At 40.0% G+C, this 13,233-nt stretch overlaps 1 protein-coding gene across 11 annotated transcripts in view; it reads left to right on the top strand.

Annotated features, from left to right (window-relative positions):
• Positions 1–13,233, top strand: part of NKTR (natural killer cell triggering receptor) — a 49,318-nt gene that overhangs the window by 31,727 nt on the left and 4,358 nt on the right. For 7 of the 11 annotated variants that reach the window (XM_033864667.2, XM_073811041.1, XM_073811042.1 and 4 more), the window contains 7 exons: positions 4,133–4,220; positions 4,703–4,848; positions 6,240–9,131; positions 11,518–11,613; positions 12,360–12,416; positions 12,700–12,732; positions 12,906–13,010. In XM_033864667.2, coding sequence (XP_033720558.1) covers positions 4,133–4,220; positions 4,703–4,848; positions 6,240–9,131; positions 11,518–11,613; positions 12,360–12,416; positions 12,700–12,732; positions 12,906–13,010 — 3,417 coding nt within the window. The remainder of the gene's footprint in view (positions 1–4,132; positions 4,221–4,702; positions 4,849–6,239; positions 9,132–11,517; positions 11,614–12,359; positions 12,417–12,699; positions 12,733–12,905; positions 13,011–13,233) is intronic. The other 4 variants (XM_033864664.2, XM_019946855.3, XM_019946856.3 and 1 more) reach the window with 4 other exon arrangements.

The raw sequence follows: 13,233 nt of genomic DNA, 5'->3' as shown, positions 1-13,233 counted from the left end.
TAAGCTCATTATCACTTATAATTCACTTAGCGAAAGCTGGGTTCCACACTTGCTCTAATTCATTTGTTCTCATCTTCAGCTGCACTTCAGAGTAATTTGGCAAGCTTTTAAAAATACCAGTTTCTGGGCCATACAGCAGATTAAATCAGAATGTTGTGGGGAGGAGGTAGAGGGTGGCAGCATTGGATCAGCATCTAAAAGGTTCCCAGGTGAACATTAATTTGTGCCGAACACTTAATAGACAAGTCATTTGGTTCAGTGCTTTGTTCTTCATGAGGAAGACGAGGTTAACAATTGCCTGCCAAGAGTCCCTGTTACATCTCTCATTGTGAGAATCAAATGATGTCATGAATATGAAATGACTGAAAAGACTATAATATACTTTTTAGTCAAGGTTTTCTTATAGTAATATTGTGTGTTTATCTGGAGCCAGATTCCTGGTTGGGAAAACCCTATAAAATGGTTATAAGAGTCAAGTTTAATTTCTTTCCGTGACCTTGGGCAACATTTTTAACCTCTTAATCTTAAAATTCTTTGTCTTTAAAATGGAGATGATAATAGTACCTACCTCATAGTGTTGTTATGAGAATTAAATGAACTAATGCCTCTAAAACACTTATTAACAACCAGCAATGAACAATCTGAAAAGGAAATTGAGAAAGTAATTCCATGAAATAACATCTAAAAGAATAAAATACCTAGGAATAAATTAAATCAAGGAGGTGAAAGACTTGTACGATGAAAACTATAGGTATATATCTAAAATACTGCTGAAAGAAATTAAAACCTAAATAAGTGGAAAGACATTCTATGTTCATGGATCGGAAGGCTTAATATTAAGATATCAGTACTACTCAGAATGAGCTATGGGTTCAGTCAAATTCCAGTAGACTTTGCAGAAATGGAAAAGTCAATGTCCAAGTTTGTATAGAATTGCAAGATGTCCCAAATAGCCGAAACAATCTTGAGGGAGAAAGACAAAGTTGGAGGACTCATATGTCCTGATTTCAAAATTTACTACAAAGCTGCAGTCATCAAAATAGTGTGGTATCTAATAAGAACCTGCTGTGTAAAAAAATAAAATAAAATTCAAAAAAAAATAGTGTGGTACTGGCATAAGGAGAGACCAATGGAATAGAATTGAGAGTCCAGAAATAAACCCATACATCTATGGCCATTAGATTTTTTTTTTCCCAGTGTTATTTATTATATTGACCTCTGGTTAGTACCTCAGTGGCGTGTGGATTAGGTGAGCAGTGTGAGTCTCCGAGAGGATGGGCATAGTGGACACTGAGAACATCCAATATCTGGTCCCCCATGATTGAGGTTCAGACCCTGAAATATGGGACCTACTCATGGTCTGAGAGCCTCTGTAGCAGAAGAGAAAACTGGTGGATCATGAAAACATTGGAGTATAGACCTATGTTATTTGTCCTTCATATTATTGTTTTATTTTAAAAAATTGGCTCCCAGGTGTCCAGAATTGGATTCATTATATTCCTTAGGTTCATGACACCTCTCATGACAGTGTCACCATTGGCTCATACACTGGCTCAAACATTGTTGACTCATACAAAAATTCAGATTTTTTTCTTCTCTTGAGAAATTGAAGAATCCTCCAAAACATTGGTTCTGTTACACTGCAAGGCAAAAATTAGTGGCTACTCAGAGTGCTGTCCCTATTCATACCAATCTCTGCTGTCTCCTGACCAAGAGAAGTTGAAGTATATCACTGGGCTTGAACTGTTATTCTTCAAGTGGAAGAATAATCAAGTGGAAAGTGAACTATTCTATTGTGTCCACTTCACAGATTTGCATTACCTGCCTGTCAGCATTTGAGTTTGAGAACCCTGCTCTGGGGGGAAGCCCTTACTATATGCAAAGCACTGAACTAACAGTTTTTCATACATTATCTCTTTAATTCGTATAAATAAGTTGAAGTGTTATCTCTGTTTTACAAGTGTGAAAGCTGAAGCTCAAAGAGCTAAATAACTGGCCCAAGATGATAAAAATTCTGATTTTTGATGCTGAGATTCAAACTTTGCATGGCCATTATATTTTAGATAAGGGCGCAAAGTCCATTCCATGGAGAAAGAATAGTCTCTTCAATAAATGGTGCTGAGACACCTGGATTTCCACATGCAAAAGAATGAGGTTGGACCCTACCTCACATCATATGCAAACATTAACTCAAAATGGGTCAATGACCTAAATATAAGAACTAAAACCATAAAACTCTTAGAAGGAAACATAGAGGTAAACCTTCATGACCTTAGGTTCAGCAGTGGATTCTTATATTTGACACCAAAAGCATGAGCAATAGCAACAAAAAGACAACTCATTTTAAAAATGGGCAAAGCACTTGAATAGACACTTCTCCAAAGAAGATGTACAAATGGGGAACAAACATGTGAAAAGATATTTAATACCATTAGTCGTTAGGAAAATGCAAATCAGACCCACAGTGAGATACCGTGTCTCACCTACTAGGACGGCTGTAATTTAAAACAAAACCCCAAAAAACTAGTGTCGGTGAGGATGTGGAGAAAATTGGAATCCTCATACATTGCTAGGAGGAGTCTAAAATGATGCAGCTGCTGTGGAAAACAGTTTGGTGGTTCCTCAAAAAGTTAAATATGGATTTACCATGTAACTCAGCATGTCTACTCCTAGGTACATATCCAAAAGTATTGAAAATAGATTCAAACAGATACATGTACTCCAGGGTTCATTGCAGCATTATTCACAGTAGCAAAAACATGGAGACAACTCACGCGTCCACCAACAGATGAATGGATAAACAAAATGTGGTGTATATATATATACAGTGGAATGTTATTCAGCTAAATTAGAGGTTACCAGAGGCTAAGGGAATGAGGGAAATGGAGAGGTATTGCTTAATAGGTAGAGTTTCAGGATGAAGTGATGAAGAAGTTTTGGAAAGATAGTAGTGATGGTTGCACAACGTTTTGAGTATAATTAATGCCACTGAATTGTACATTTAAAAATGGTTAAAATGGCCAATTTTATGTTATGTATTTTTACCCAATAAATAAGTATGTTTAAAATGTTTATTAATATAACGCCTGACACATAGTAAGTCCTCAATAAAAGCTAGCCATTATGTTAATCATAACAGGTACAAAACAAACTCAAGTATGAAAAGACTTCTCAGGCATGGAGGACTGTAGCTGCTATAATCACCCATAAGATAAAGTAGCAGATTCAGAGCATTGAAGGAGGGGCAGCTTATAGTAAAGTGGGGTAGACAAACAGACTATTAAAAATATAAAATAAATGTGGTCCAGTGGGTAGGACTCTGTGCTCCCAGTGCAGGGGGCCCGGGTTCAATTCCTGGTCAGGGAGCTAGATCCCACATGCGTGCCGCAACTGGGAGCCCGCATGCGGCAAGTAAAGAGCCCGCATGCCACAACTAAAAGATCCCCCATGCCGCAAGTAAAGATCCGCGTGCCACAACTGAGACCCAGCACAGCCGAGATAAATAAAATAAATAAATAAATATTTAAAAATATATATATAAAATAAAATTTAAAACTGTTAAAAACACTTGAGCATTAGAGTCAACAATACCTCAGGATTCCCTAAGAACATTACTGTTTTGACAAGAGACATCTAAAAAAGGATTTTTTTGAAAGTAGTTCTGTACTTTAAAAGATTGATACTAGTATCGTGTATTTCTACTCAGTTGGGTTACTTTTTTTTTTTTTTTTTTTTTTTTTTTTTGCGGTACGCGGACCTCTCACTGCTATGGCCTCTCCCGTTGCGGAATACAGGCTCCGGACGCGCAGGCCCAGCGGCCATGGCTCATGGGCGCAGCCACTCCGCGGCATGTGGGATCCTCCCGGACCGGGGCACAAACCCACGTCGCCCGCATTGGCAGGCGGACTCTCAACCACTGCGCCACCAGGGAACCCCCGGTTACTTTTTTTTTTTTAGTTTTTGTATTTAAAGGATTTGCTTAGAAAATTGGGTTATGTGGAGTGCCTCATTCTACAAAAGTGTTGAATCTAAATGAAGTGTTTTTGTATGATAGGAACATAAATTCTGCATTTAAACACTGAGAAAACTGCCTAGCATTTGCTATTTATAAATTTTCAATCTTCTTTTCCAGGAAGATTCCTGATATTACACCCACCGTAAATGATCAGAAACCATCTGTATCAAAGTCTGGACGGAAGATTAAAGGAAGGGGCACAATTGTATGTGTGTTAAAACTGGACTTTTTTCAAATTACTTATCTTAAGCGGTAAAATGTTTTTACCTCTAGGCAAAATCCTAGCTTTAATCTTAGGTATAGTCCAAAATCTGTCCAAGGAGCTAGTTGTATTCTGTATAGTTATGGGAAGGCACTGCTGTTAGATTAGTGTTTACTGCTGTGTTTGAATATGAAATGAATGTGAAATAATCAGTATGCTGAGAAATGTTAGTATATTGAATAATCTAGGCTAATGAATATAACCATTAGGACTTCAAAGAGGAAATTGTTGTGTGTGATTACAGGTGAATCTCCAGCTTTCCCATTTTTTTTAGTTTGACACAACTTCATACCATCTTCTTGGTACTTAGTCGTTATTGCCTTTGAATGGCGTCAGAGATTGGGTCTTATACCTACCTCTGTCCTATAGCAGATTACAATTAAGAGATATTTTGAAGGTAGTTATTCCTAACTTTGTTTTTAAAGCGCTATCACACACCTCCAAGATCAAGATCCTGTTCCGAATCAGATGATGATGATAGCAGTGAAACTCCTCCTCACTGGAAAGAAGAAATGCAGAGATTAAGAGCATATAGACCACCTAGTGGAGAAAAGTGGAGTAAAGGAGATAAGTAAGTATAAGTACAATCCTGTGTCCTCTATATTTTAAGTCTTAAGGGGATAGAGACATATTTCTGGACTTTTCACTAAATATTTACCTTTAAAATTAGACTATGACCAAAGAGAATATATTTGGGAATGCTTGGTGAAATGGGAGGAGGGCTGCTTGACTTTGGGTGCTTTTAAATCAAAATTCTGTTTTCCCTCACAAGACTATAACCCTCCTGAATTTCTTAAAGATTTCTTGTTCAATTTTAGAAATAATCAGGACTTAAAAAAAATTATATAGCAGATTCTTTCCTAGCCTGTTCTCATAGTCACTAATGAATAAATGGGTAGATAGGGAAATCTGTACCCCGTGTGTGTGTTAACTTCTGACCCCAGGGACTTTTGTTTCTTCAGAAGTGTATCCATGTCCTGTCTTCATTGACACTCCACAGTGCAGTATCTATTTTAGAAATGGGGCTGGCCCCAGAATAGCTAGTGCAAAATATACCAGTGGGACCCTGTGTAATTGTTCATGGTAGAATTCTGTTTTTCTCTATGGGCATCCAGCAGAATGGTTCGAAGTTAGAAGAGGGAGGAAAAGGTGTGCGTCTGCTGTGTGGAAGTGGTGTAGACACAGTGGCACTGAGAACTCTGAGTTTTGAGCCCTGATATTGCCACTGAGATATTGTAAAGTCTGCATCTATTTAATGTACTTTTCCCCTGATTTCTGTACTAAGTAGTTTAACTAAAACCGTAGGGGAAAGTTGTTGATTACCTGTATGAGGCTGAGATAAAAACAGTAGTCATGTTTTTAAGGAATTCCCTGGTGGTCCAGTGGTTAGGACTCGGGAGTTTTCCCTGCTGGTGCTCGGGTTCGATCCCTGGTCAGGGAACTAAGATCCCACAAGCCGTGCAGCCAAAAAAGAAAAAGAGGCTTCGCCTAAAGTTCAGGCAGTTATCCTGTATCTGCAGAGAATTAACAGAATTGTTTGGGAACTTGATTTGATTCTCCCTCAGAAATTATTCCTGGAGGCAGAGTGTTATTGAGTGGATGATAGCCAGGAACTCAGTAGGGCAGCAGTGCTTTTGTGATTGCTGTAGTTGCTTTGCTTTTCAAAACTATTTTCCTATCGAAGTTGAAAATTCTTGGCTTGGCTCTGAAAAAAATCCTTTTGTAAGTCTGATAGTAGTGATCTGATAGTAATGATCTCTTTGAAATCACAAGGTCGGGACCAGGCCTATCAGCTGTTGGTTTATCCTTCCTATGTGTGCTTAAAGTGTTGACAGAGTCAGTACTTGGTTGTTAACTAAGCTTTTGCTGATGCATTTGTATTGACAACAAATGTGTTTTAATTTTAAAGCATAGAAAACATGCTTGTAAATAATTGCATGCATATTATGTCCTTTTCTATAGGTTAAGTGACCCCTGTTCAAGCCGATGGGATGAAAGAAGCTTGTCCCAGAGATCCCGATCGTGGTCCTATAATGGATATTATTCAGATCTAAGCACAGCAAGACACTCTGATGGTCACCATAAAAAACGCAGAAAAGAGAAAAAGGTTAAGCATAAAAAGAAAGCTAAAAAGCAGAAACATTGCAGAAGGCACAAACAGACTAAGAAGAGAAGGATTATTGTACCATCTGACATAGAATCCTTAAAATCTTCCACCCGAAGAGTGAAATCCTCATGTGATAGAGAAAGGAGATCTCGTTCTTCCTCGTTGTCATCTCATCACTCATCCAAGAGGGACTGGTCTAAATCTGATAAGGATGACCACAGCTCTTCAACCCATTCCAGCAGAGACTCATACAGATCAAAATCTCACTCACAGTCTTATTCTAGAGGAAGCTCAAGATCAAGGACTCCGTCAAAATCCTCATCACATTCTCGAAGTAGATCAAAGTCCAGATCTAGTTCTAAGTCAGGGCACCAAAGAACAGCATCAAAATCACCAAGAGGAACAGCCTCTCAGTTAAGTGAAAATAAACCTGTTAAAACAGAACCTTTAAGAGCAACAGTGACACAAAATGAAAATGTTTTAGTACAACCAGTGGTGGCGGAAAATATTCCTGTAATACCACTGAGTGACAGCCCCCCTCCTTCAAGGTGGAAGCCTGGACAGAAGCCCTGGAAGCCCTCTTATGAACGAATCCAGGAAATGAAAGCTAAAACAACCCATTTGCTGCCCATCCAAAGCACTTATGGTTTAGCAAATGTTAAAGAGACTGGTAGTTCATCATCCTACCATAAAAGAGAAAAAAATTCAGAAAGTGATCGGAGCGCTTATTCAAAATACAGTGATAGAAGTTCAGAAAGTTCACCGAGGTCAAGGAGTAGATCTTCTCGGAGTAGATCTTATTCCAGGTCATACACAAGATCTCGAAGTTTAGCTAGTTCACATTCAAGGTCTAGGTCTCCCTCATCTAGATCTCATTCACGAAATAAATACAGTGACCACTCACGGTGTAGTAGATCATTTTCATACTCTTCTGTTAGCAGTGATGATGGAAGACGAGCCAAGAGAAAATTTAGATCCAATGGGAAAAAAAATAACACCTCCAATAAAAGGCACAGCAGCAGCTCTGAAAAGACACTTCGTAATAAATATGTCAGAGGCAGAGACAAGTCTTCATGTCATAGAAAGTACAGTGAAAGCAGGTCATCTTTAGATTATTCTTCAGACAGTGAACAGTCAAGTGTTCGGGTTACACAGTCAGCCCAGGAAAAAGAGAAGCAAGTCCAAATGGACATGAATAATAAACAGGAGAAAAACAGAGGTGAAGAGAAATCTAAGCCTGAACGGGAATGCCCTCATTCAAAAAAAAGAACTTTGAAAGAAAGTCCTTCTGATCACTTTAGAAGTGGCAGTAAGCCCAAAAGGAAGAATTATGCTGGGAGTAAATGGGACTCTGAGTCAAATTCTGAACAAGATGTAACTAAAAACAGTAAAAATAATTCCCGGCCATCTTCTGATAAGGAGGAAGGTGAAGCCACTTCAGATTCTGAGTCAGAGTTGGGTGAAATTCACATCAAAGCCAAACCAGCAACTAAGTCTTCAGCAGGTACTTTACTGCCTGATGGTAATAGTGCCTGGAAATCAAGCAAACAGCGGCCATCAGCCTCTGATTCTGAGGGGTTCTATTCCAATTCAGAAAACAGTAGAGGAAAACCCCACAAGCATAAACACAGCTCTAAGGAGCATCTTAAAAGGGAACATACCAAAAAAGCAAAAGAGAAATTGAAAGGGAAAAAAGAGAAAAAACACAAGGCTCCAAAACGAAAACAAGCGTTTCACTGGCAGCCTCCACTAGAATTTGGTGAAGAGGAGGAGGAGGAGATTGACGAAAAGCAAGTTACTCAGGAAGCAAAAGAGAAAAAACAACTTTCTGAAAACAGGGAAGCCGTAAAAGAAAATATTCCCCAAACTGAGAAGCCCTGTGAAGATGGCAGTCTTTCAGGTAAACATAATCCAATAACGGTTTCATCAGATACTGATCAGCCTACTAAAGATGATAGTAAACTCAGTGTGTCTCCCGCAGCTTTAAACGCTGAGGAAAACGTGGTCAGTTCTCCCCCGAACATTCAGCATATTGAAGAGAGCGTCCCAAGCGGAGTGGAGGATCTGCTTCAAACAGATGACAACATGGAGATTTGCACTCCTGATAGGAGTTCCCCAGCAAAGGCCGAGGGGGCTTCCCCTCTAGGAAATTCGAGGCTTGACACCCCGGATATAAGCATTGTTCTAAAGCAGGATATGCCAGCAGAGCATCCTGAGGCAGAGTTGGGAAAACAGGAAAGCAGCATGTCAGAAAGCAAAATGGTGGGTGAGGTGGGAAAGCAGGACAGCAGCTCCGCCAGCTTGGCCACTGCTGTAGAAAGCACTGTGAAGAGAGAGGTGGCTGAGAAAAGCCAGACCAGCCTCATGGATAATAAATGGAAGCCCCTGCAAGGTGTGGGGAACCTGGCAGCACCGTCTGCTACTACATCAAGTGCTGTGGAAGTTAAGGCACTGACTACTGTGCCTGAAATGAAACCACAAGGCTTGAGAATAGAAATTAAAAGCAAAAATAAAGTTCGGCCTGGGTCTCTCTTTGATGAAGTAAGAAAGACAGCACGCTTAAACCGGAGGCCAAGAAATCAGGAGAGTTCGAGTGATGAGCAGACGCCTAGTCGGGATGGTGATAGCCAGTCCAGGAGTCCAAGCAGATCTCGAAGTAAATCTGAGACCAAGTCAAGGCACAGAACAAGGTCTGTCTCCTACAGTCACTCAAGGAGTCGATCGAGAAGTTCCACATCATCTTATCGGTGAGCATTACTCTCTTTTCCTTTTTTTCTCCCAAGGAGAGTCTGTTATTGTTTTGCTTGGAAGAACATCAGAGTTAGGGACAAGATCACTGTTTCCCAATATCTGGGAGGGAATAAGGAGAAAGCTTGTGCTGTGTGACTCACAGAGCAGACTGAAGACACAGGGAGCAGAGATTTCAGGGGAAGAGATTTGGGCTCAGGGTAAAAAAACTATTGCTGTCAATTAAAGCTCCATGGCAACTGCAGTGAGTTGCCGTGATAAGTGGCAAGTTCTCCATTTTTAAAGGAGTGAGGCCGCTCTCTCTACTGTTAGTGATGCCTTAGAAGGGAATCTTGCATTTACAGAATATGTAGGATTTCGAGATCAGTAATCTAACCCTCCATTTTATACAAGTGGAGGGTGAGGGCCAGAGAGGCAAAGTTACCTGCCAAGGACTTGCATCTAGTTGATCTTTATTCAAGGGGCAGGAAATGGTAAAAATGATCATCTTAAGATTGATTGGTTGATTTTTGGTTCAAGTTACGTCTAACTATTGTCATCAGCATAGACTGGCTAATGCAGAGAATGAGCATTTTTAAAACTAAAAAAATTGGTGATGGTGGTATGAAGTTAACAAGTAATTTGTATTCTTTTCTTTTCCTTGTAAATGTTTCATGGTTTTGCCTCACTGCCTCTGACTCATATCCTTTATTACGTTGTGCTTGATTTTCATCACTTGAACTTCAAATGCAGTAAGAATCTTTAACTTTTTTTCTTCCTAGTTTTCTATCAGTCATTTTCTTCCCTTACCCAGATTTCTTTAAAAATAGGAGCCGACATTTACCATCTACAATAAGCATCTCCCATTTACTCTTCAGTTGCTTGCAGTTTGTATTCTGTGCCTTCCCTCCCCCATCTCACTCAGCTGACTAAGATTTTCAGGTACTTCCGCATGGCCAGTGCCAGGGCATGTTTTCAGTCCCTTCAGTCCTTCTAGAAGCCCTCTGCTAGCTCTCCTCATTCCCTCTCAGACCATTCCATGCTTGAGTTGTTGGCGTCTCTACCTCCTCCTGCTCTGACTCCCAACAAGGCCCAGAGAGCTGGTGAATCCTGGCCTTTTGTCTCCGGGTTCATATTCTAGATGAAGGTGCCTGTTGAGCTACTCCAGCCTCCTGTCCGCTCGGTGTGTACTTACCGTTTACACTCAGACAGCTCTGAGCTGTTGGTGACGCTGGCCATTCTTATCTACCTTCCTGCCCCTGCCTTTGGAGTGGGTGGTGTCTCATTTCATACATGAAGACAGTGAGGCATGGAAACGCTAAGAAATTTGCTCTTAAGTTGGGCAGCTCACAGGTAGTAGACTGAGATAGCTAAACTTTGCCCTCCCTGTTTCGGTTACTTACGTGGGCCTGACTTCCCTTCTGGCCTGCAAACTCAGTGAAGTCAGGGGCTGTTTGCTACTCATCTTTCATTCACCTAACAGAGTCGCTCTATAATTGTTCGTTGAGTAAATGACTAGGATCTTATGAAAACAGAATGTGTCTTTGCCAATAAACTGCATCTGTCTTCCAAAACATAAGTACATACTGAATAAAACCTATGAAGATATTACCTGAGTAGCACATACACAGGGGTATTGTTCAGTTCCTGAATGGCAAGCATAAACTAGGGGAAGCAGGGTGGGGCAAAATTGCATTAAGTTTCTTGTTTGTTTTATTAAATATTAAATAGGTATAAATTTTTTTAATGATTAAGGTATAAAAAATAATTTTAAATGGTATCTAGCTTTAAAAATAGAGCTTTGATATACCTAATGTAGTCCTACCCGATGCTACCCTACTTTCTCTCTTCTCTCCTAGAGTTAAATGTTATTCTAAACTTCTATTATAATTTTGTTGTTTCTCTTTGTAGTTTTACTATAAATGTTTCTATCTATATATAATGTTGCTTTTGCTTGTTTTCAAACAAAAAATCCTTTTTTATATGTATAGATATTCTACGTTTGCCTTTTTCACTCAACATTATGTTCCCAAGAGTTACCTCTGTTGATACATGGCAGCTGTAGTTCATTTTCCTACTTTAGAATATTTCAGTATATATCTGTGTTAATTTTTTTTTAACCCATTCTACTGTTAATGGAGATTTGGATTGTTTCCTCTTCTGGTATTACAGGTAGGGCTCCTATGAACATACCTGTATCAGCCTTTTCTGTTTTCTCTTTATTTTATTCTGTTCAGTTTAAACCCTCATTAGCCGTCTCTGTGATACCCGCTGTGAGGAGTTCGTGAGAGACCTTTCCAGAGACCTTTCCTCTTGTTGGGTTTTCCCCCTCCTGCCCTACTTGTAATTAGTTTTAACAGCATAATGAGTTAATATGATTTATATATTTTCCACTCTTACTTGTAGATCAAGAAGCTACTCCAGAAGTCGGAGCAGAGGGTGGTACAGCAGAGGCCGCACAAGAAGCCGGAGCAGTTCCTACCGCAGTTACAAAAGCCATAGGTGAGCTTGTGAATCCTGTCCTACTGTGGGGTCTCCATCTGTCTTCTTTTGAAGGCCTGCCCTGCACAGGCAGAGTGGGGTAGCTGTTGAACAGGGTCTTGTCATTGCTGACTATCAGACAGGCCTACTTACTCACCTAGTTCTTTCTTTCAAAGAGCTATTGGATTCTTACTGGCTGATCTCAAGATGGGATCTTATCAGAGTGAGGAAAGAGAAGCAGTAGAAATATTTAAAAGAGGCCCTGACTACCACCTGAACCCCCAGTACATCCTCGTTAACCTAAGTTTCCATCTGCAGTCATCTCTTGACTCGGGTTAGATATTGGGAGAGGAGGACTATTACAAGAGGACAAAGGAAGAAGTGTATGTGTGGTGGGTGACCCCAAGTTTCTGGTTTTCCCAGCTTCTTCCAGCCCCTTTTTGCCTCTCAGGTATTTACCACTGCTGCAGCTTCATTTTACTTTCAAGTGTTCCACCTGTGTCTTCCCCCTTCCCCACCCAGTTCCTCCCCAGCGACTTTCTTGATGTGCACCTCATAGAAGAATTGTGTAAAACTTCTAACGTTTCTTGCGAAATCCAACATGCTTTTTAAAAAAATTCCAATATACTTTTGATATGAAAATGAAATAAATATAGCTGCTGGATTTCATTGTGTGTTTTCTCCTTGATGGGCAAATAAATGTCTAGATTTTTGATGTAGCCTGTCCTGATCCACAAGTTGATAGCCCCTCATGTGATTCCTATTAGGACGTCCAGCAGGAGCAGATCCAGGAGCAGCTCGTACGATCCCCACAGTCGGTCCAGGTATGGACAGGGGTTGGGAAACCACCTGTGGGGGCAGAATTAAAAGGGCCTTGTTTTATAAAGCCCTTAATTCCCTTTTAAAAGGTGTTGTATGTTATTGAAAAACATATGTTTGTCTTTTTGAACAGTTTTTAATCTGTTGGCCCATTGTGCTCTAATGTCAAAAGTGATAATTGATGTCGAATTGTAATGGCAGGGATTTATTGACTATAATTGTCTAATAAGATCCATGAGATTCAATTGAACTAACTCAGTGTTAATTTTGTGATATTTTTCAATGCAGAAAAGAAACTATAACATTTTTCTGTTTAATACGGTAAGTCTGATTTGGGGCAGTTGTTAAATGTTTCCAGTACTTGTTCTGCAGATGTGTCTTCATACTGTCATATAGTGCCCATGTTCTAAGAGGACACTTAAGAAGCTAAAAAGAAATGGGAATATATGAGTATTTGAACGGGAAGATTTAGTGTTTGTTATTGCTGTTTAAAGCAGGTCCTACACCTACGATAGCTACTATAGCAGGAGTCGGAGTCGAAGTAGAAGCCAGAGGAGCGACAGTTATCACCGAGGCAGAAGCTACAATAGGCGGTCCAGGTGGGTCTGTTCTTTCAAGCACTGTAAGTTACTGTGGGCACTTAGGGTGTGGGGTGAGAGACTGCTGTAGAAGAGAAAGCACCATCTTCTGAGGACAGAAATACTTCTTTCTCTGCCTGAACTTCATCAACCCAAAGGCAGTTACTGAAAGTGGCCTTTGCATTAAGAGTTGCTGGGTAGTATTTACTGGTGGTTGTTAATGTTTGAATCTAAAATGGATTTT

The sequence above is a fragment of the Tursiops truncatus genome, chromosome 10 (assembly GCF_011762595.2).
Source record: "Tursiops truncatus isolate mTurTru1 chromosome 10, mTurTru1.mat.Y, whole genome shotgun sequence".
Lineage (NCBI taxonomy): Eukaryota > Metazoa > Chordata > Mammalia > Artiodactyla > Delphinidae > Tursiops > Tursiops truncatus.
Note: the sequence above shows the minus strand (reverse complement) of the source record. Positions and strands in the feature narration are given on the sequence as shown.